The 5,978-nt window shown below is 41.7% G+C and overlaps 1 protein-coding gene across 1 annotated transcript; it reads left to right on the forward strand.

Moving 5' to 3' along the window:
• The first annotated feature begins 1,508 nt into the window (after positions 1 to 1,508).
• On the forward strand, positions 1,509 to 3,602 carry LOC130014843 (uncharacterized). Its single transcript, XM_056103797.1, has 3 exons — positions 1,509 to 1,710; positions 2,885 to 3,378; positions 3,534 to 3,602. The coding sequence occupies exons 2-3, from the start codon at positions 2,887 to 2,889 to the stop codon at positions 3,600 to 3,602; spliced, it is 561 nt and encodes a 186-aa protein (XP_055959772.1). The 5' UTR covers positions 1,509 to 1,710; positions 2,885 to 2,886.
• Positions 3,603 to 5,978: the final 2,376 nt, after the last annotated feature.

The following is a 5,978-nucleotide window of genomic DNA, read 5'->3' on the forward strand; positions in this document are numbered from 1 at the left end:
TGCGTTTCAGAACCGAAATAAGTTTCGCTTCCTCCCAACGATAGTAGACTCATTAATCTTCGAGACCGAGCTTCGTTTTCGTGAAACGGTATGTCATATCTCCCGTAATAGCTGCCGCCGTATTATCGTTTTCAAGTTAATTCTGTTTTGTGTTTTAAACGATACCTTCGTATTTTAATTCGTTTGGCAGCCGTTCGGAGGTCGAAATCAATTCCGTTTGATTCCCGTGAAAGTAGACTCACGCATCTACGTTTCTACACCTTTCTTTCGTCAAACGGTACGTAATCGAACCCGTAGTAATCGCCGCCGTCTCACCGTACTTAAATGTTCGTAACTGAGTTTGTTTTGGAGTTTGTTATGCCGATTGTTACAGATTGCCAAAACGTGTTTCTGTTATTCTTAGGTTCGATGGGTCTAGGTCTTGAATAATTAATTGTTTAGTATAATCTTTAGCTTCTCATTGATCCCTCAATAATTGAATCCTCGCTTGTTCTTGAGCTCGTTCCTTATTTCGAAAAATTGCTCACTGTGAGTCTTTAAAAGAATGATTGTTGTCAAGTTTGGGTTACGGAAATCTTCAAGTTGTTTAGTTGAATGTTTTGTTTAATGATTTTTGTAAGAAATCAATGAATTGAAGGCTAAATGAATCTGCCGTAGTGTTAGGCCGTTAAGTGCAGTGTTGCAGTTTGAGTTTGTATGTGAGGGTTGAGTAAATGAAGAAGATGGGTATGTGTCTCTATCCTATTGGCCATTTTGAATTACTTTTGGCTAAGTGTTAGTTTCAGTCACTGAAGTTTGATGCGTTAAATCTATTGATTCCTAATCTTTTCTTTTAACTGTTTTTAATTGGTTTTTATTTAAAATTTCGAATTTGATTTCGACTCATTAATTAACGTTTTAAATAATGTATTATTTATAAATTGAAATTACTTCGGGCATTAACATATTTAGTTTAATTTAAATATCAATTTTATTATAGTTATACGTAAAGTTATATATATTGACTATATTAAATAAGTATTGGGGATTTTATTTTATTTAAAAGTTTGTAAAATTAATTATATTATTTTTAAGACATAAAAATAATATTTGAATGTTTAAAAAATTAAATTATTAATTATTATTAATTATTATTATCGATAAATTAAGATTTTTGATTTAGAATGTCTTTGGAATTAAAGTTATATTTTAACTTTATTTTGTTAATTAAATTATTGAGATAATTGCCGGTAATATTTAATTACTTGGGTTTCAAGCTATTGAGTTCTATTTTGATATTAATTAATATTTTATTTAATATTAATTATAAACTATGGTTTATAACTCTGGTTTTATGGTTGGGTCGGGTTAGACTTGGGTCGCCCGACTTGTGGGATAGCTTGGTAGTTTTAAGAAAATTGACTACCCCACTATTTGAGGAATTGATTTTATTTATCAATTAAATATTATGTTAATAATATTTCGGATTGGATTTAAGTACGAACTCAATAGTCTTGAATTAATTACGACATTATAATTTATTTGAGAATTGTGTGCTTCGGTGATTCATCTGGTTATTTAATTGTACTAGTCCTACGTGGTGTCTAGTGATCTTAGAGTTAGGGGTCGTACGGATATTAACCTATTTATTATTTTAGACCCGTCGACTGCTCGTGCTTCGGAGTCTACGCAGGGTTAGCTGTTTGCCAAGATCACGTGGATAAGCAAGCAGTGAGTTTGTAGTGCTATTTACCGCTTTATTAAGTACCGCATCGTATTTTAATATTATAAATGTTTGTGAACTGTTTTTTACGGATTATGGAACTGGATTGAAACGAGCTACTCGATAGGCTTGTATCGAGACTGTGTGCACCGGTAAGTACTCTGGGAAACGGCAGACTAAAGTCTTGCTCACGCTGGTATATTTATTTGACGAGGATTTGTTCCCGTCCACTCTGGGTTTATCGGTATGCTATGTCATACTTACGCTGGGATCATTTCAATACTGTTTTCCATAATCATATTATATTAGTATAAAAATGTTTTGATTTAAGGGTTTTAAACTTAATAAATGTAAATAGTATTGCGAACTCATCTCAGTATATCTGACCCCGTTGTTTTCCCAAATTTTCCAGGTTTATGATTTGAAAGCTGGTCCACTCCGATTCTTTTGATTCCTCGGAGGTTTTTATGTTATTTAAACTAGTTACTATTTTCGAACTCTTAGACCGCAGTAGAACTAGTTTATATATTACATTCGATATTACACTTTGGGATTGTCGAATTTGATCGACTATTTATTATTAGCATATTTACACTGGAATATTTTATTATTATATTTAAGGCATGCTGTGGAATATTTTCAGCTACTTAAGTTATTTACATTAGAACTGTATTATAAATTGCTAGACTTAGGTTGGAGTCTCGGTTGCCCCCGAGCAGTTTTCTGCAGGTTTAAATGTTTATTTGATTTCCGCAAGGTTTGCTACGGGTTTTGGTACAACCATACCCATACCCTAGCGCCGGTCCCGATTCATGAAATTGGGTCGTGACAAAGTTGGTATCAGAGCTTTAGTTTCGAACTAAGGCCAAATTTTCGCATGTTACGTGTTTATCGCTTTAAGGCATGTTAAGTGTTATAGTTGTGTCATAGGATCTACTGCGGAATTAGGATTCAAGTTTTGTCTTTTGAAACGTCATCTTTTGTTTTTAAAAACTTCTACCTTCGCCTTTAGGGATGTTTGAGTCGGTCTTACGTGTTACTAATGTTTTACTTTGCGAAATTTTTTTACTCTGGAATGTTTGTGTTATTACTCTGGATAAATTGTTAATTTTTGAGCTGTTAAATTATACTCTGGGTGTTGCCAAGTGGGCATTATTTGAGAATTGTTTGTTTCATTCTTAGGAATGAATACTCGTAGGCGTGCTGCAGCTGAGGCTGAAGCTGATGACGCTATGTCAATTGAGGTCGACCAACATGAACCAGAGGTTCAAGTTGGCAGAGGACGTGCAGGTGGAGTTCCGGCCGGTAGAGGCCGAGCTGGCAGAGGTCGGGGTGGCAGAGGTCAGGCTGCTGGAGGTAGAGGTAGGGGACGTGGTGGTGCAGGCGTTCAGGCACCAGGTGTACCACAAGCTCCTATCGATCCATTTGACTTCACGACGTTTTTGGCTGGGATCACTGCACTCCAGAATAATCAAGTGCAACTGCAGGCGGGACAAATCGCTATGCAGAACCAGTATGCTATGCTGGGACAGATCGTGCAGCAACAGGCACCACAGGCTGGTGGTGTTGCGGTTGGTGGTGTTGGAACCACTGATAGGGAGCTGGTATTGGCTTACATGAGGCTGAAGCCAACGGAGTTTGACGGTTCCGGAGACGCGCTGGAATTTCTCGAGGAGGTTGAGCAGAATGCTCGGCGACTACAGGCTACAGAGCGTCAGACCGTCGTTCTGGTAGAGATGTCAATGAAGGGTTCAGCTGGGGACTGGTTTCGTAGCTCTGTTCATGCTGACATGGCTACCATCTCCTGGGCTCAGTTTGTGGCAAAATTCAGAGCTTTCTTCTTGCCATTTTCAATGACAGAGGGTTTCAGAGACAGACTGCTGGTTCTGAAGAGAGATGACAGATCGGTACACGAGTACACTACTGAGTTCGTGAGACTTAGTCGCTTTGCCCCAGATCTGCAGACTGAACAACAAAGGGTGAACGATAGATACGTGAAGGGTCTGGGTGCTGACTTTATTAGTCTTCTGACTGTGACGACCAAGGAATTTTCTGCTGTAGTGGACAGTGCCCGTCGGATGGAGGCAAATTTACTGCACTTTGGGAAAATGACTGAGACGAAGAAGGCGAGTGGTGGGCAGCAGGGTGGTAATAGCAACTATCACCACAAGCCTTCCCAGTACAAGAGTCAGAAAGGAGGTGTTCGAAAAGGGTATCAGCCGTATTCTCACAGTTCGGGTTACAGTGGGAATAGTCGTGGATCTGGTCGCGGTTACAGTGGTACTTCTAGCGTTCCGTTTTGTCAGAACTGCAGGCGCAGACATTCGGGACAGTGCACAGTTGCACCAGGTAGCTGCTATGCTTGTGGCCAGCAGGGTCACTTTGCTAGGGAGTGTCCGTCGTCTGGGCAGCAGATGTCATCGGCTAGTGTTGCTCAGCCGTTCTTTCAGCAGCAGAGGCCCGTTTTCACTCCTTCGGCAGGGTATTCTCAACCTGCCGCTTTGTTTGGTGGCCAGCGGGGCCGTGGTTCAGGAGGGCGTGGTTTTGGTGGCCGTGGGAACGGTGGTAGAGGCTCGGGTAGTTACAGTTCTTCTCAGGCACCGCAGCAGGGACAGGGTCAGGCCAGAGTATTTGCTCTGACTCCTCAGGATGCTCGTGCATCAAACGCCGTGGTGCAAGGTACTATTCCCATTTCATTTGTAGATTCCTTGGTTTTATTTGATGCGGGTGCTACACACTCTTTTGTTTCATCGAGTTTTGCTGCTAAATTGGGTGTGACACCATCTAGGTTGTTAGAGCCTTTATCTGTATCTACGCCTTTGTCTGACTGTGTTGTGGTGGATGTGGTCTATCCTTCTTGTTCTGTGGTTATACATGGTAGAGAGCTTAGTGCTGACTTGATTATGCTTGATGTATTGACTTTTGATGTCATCTTGGGGATGGATTGGCTCTCACGCCATTTTGCATCTATCGACTGTCGAGGGAAGTCGGTATTGTTTGGGATTCCGGGTGATATGCCTTTTTCCTTCCAAGGGGAAAAGACAGAAGCGCCTAAGAATCTAATTTCGGCGATCAAGGCCAAGCGTATGATGGGCAAGGGTTGCCAGGCCTTTCTAGCAGTTGTTCGTGACTTAGAGGGTGACAGTGGTGATGTGCATAGTGTTCCGATAGTGAATGAGTTCACTGATGTATTTCCAGAGGAGTTGCCTGGATTACCACCCGATCGTGACATCGAGTTCTGTATTGATGTTGCTCCTGGCACAGCTCCTATTTCGATACCGCCGTATCGGATGGCTCCTGCAGAGCTGAAAGAGCTGAAGGAACAGTTACAAGAATTGCTTGATAGTGGTTTTATCAGACCGAGTACTTCTCCGTGGGGTGCTCCTGTGTTGTTTGTCAAGAAGAAGGATGGGTCATTTCGGCTGTGTATTGACTACAGACAGCTGAACAAGGTTACTATCAAGAACCGGTATCCTCTTCCTCGTATTGATGATTTGTTCGACCAGTTGGAGGGTGCTAAGTGCTTTTCGAAGATTGATTTGAGATCCGGGTATCATCAACTTCGGATTCGAGACGTCGATGTGCCTAAGACTGCTTTCAGAACGCGGTATGGGCATTTCGAGTTTCTGGTCATGTCCTTTGGGTTGACTAACGCACCAGCAGCGTCTATGGATATGATGAACCGGGTATTCAAGCCGTTTCTGGATCAGTTCGTCATTGTGTTTATTGATGACATACTGATTTACTCCCGGAGTGAGGACGAGCATGCTTTCCACTTGAGAACGATACTGCAGACTTTGCGTGAGCATCAGCTGTATGCTAAGTTCTCGAAGTGCGAATTTTGGCTGGATCAAGTTACATTCTTAGGACACGTGGTGTCGAAGGATGGGATCAAGGTTGATCCGACGAAGATTGAGGCAGTTATGGATTGGCAGAGGCCGAGGTCAGTTACCGAGATCAGAAGTTTTCTGGGGTTAGCTGGCTATTATCGTCGGTTCGTGCAGGATTTCTCCAGAATATCTGCACCGATGACTAAACTGACACAGAAAGGTGTTAAGTTTGAGTGGACTGACAAGTGCGAGGCGAGCTTTGAGAAGCTCAAAGAGATTCTGACTACAGCTCCTGTGTTAGCTTTGCCATCTGGCATTGAGGGGTTCACTGTCTATTGTGATGCTTCACGTATCGGTTTGGGTTGCGTTCTTATGCAACATGGTAAGGTGATTGCCTATGCTTCTCGCCAGCTGAAGAAGCATGAGGTGAATTATCCTACTCATGA

The sequence above is a fragment of the Mercurialis annua genome, linkage group LG7 (assembly GCF_937616625.2).
Source record: "Mercurialis annua linkage group LG7, ddMerAnnu1.2, whole genome shotgun sequence".
Taxonomy (NCBI): domain Eukaryota; kingdom Viridiplantae; phylum Streptophyta; class Magnoliopsida; order Malpighiales; family Euphorbiaceae; genus Mercurialis; species Mercurialis annua.

Bases quoted from the DNA above. Each gene is read 5' to 3' on its own strand.
- LOC130014843 (XM_056103797.1), top strand. From the start codon at position 2,887: ATGAATACTCGTAGGCGTGCTGCAGCTGAGGCTGAAGCTGATGACGCT. The intron at 3,379-3,533 runs GTTGAGCAGAAT...GGCAAAATTCAG, and splicing joins CGCTGGAATTTCTCGAGGAG to AGCTTTCTTCTTGCCATTTT.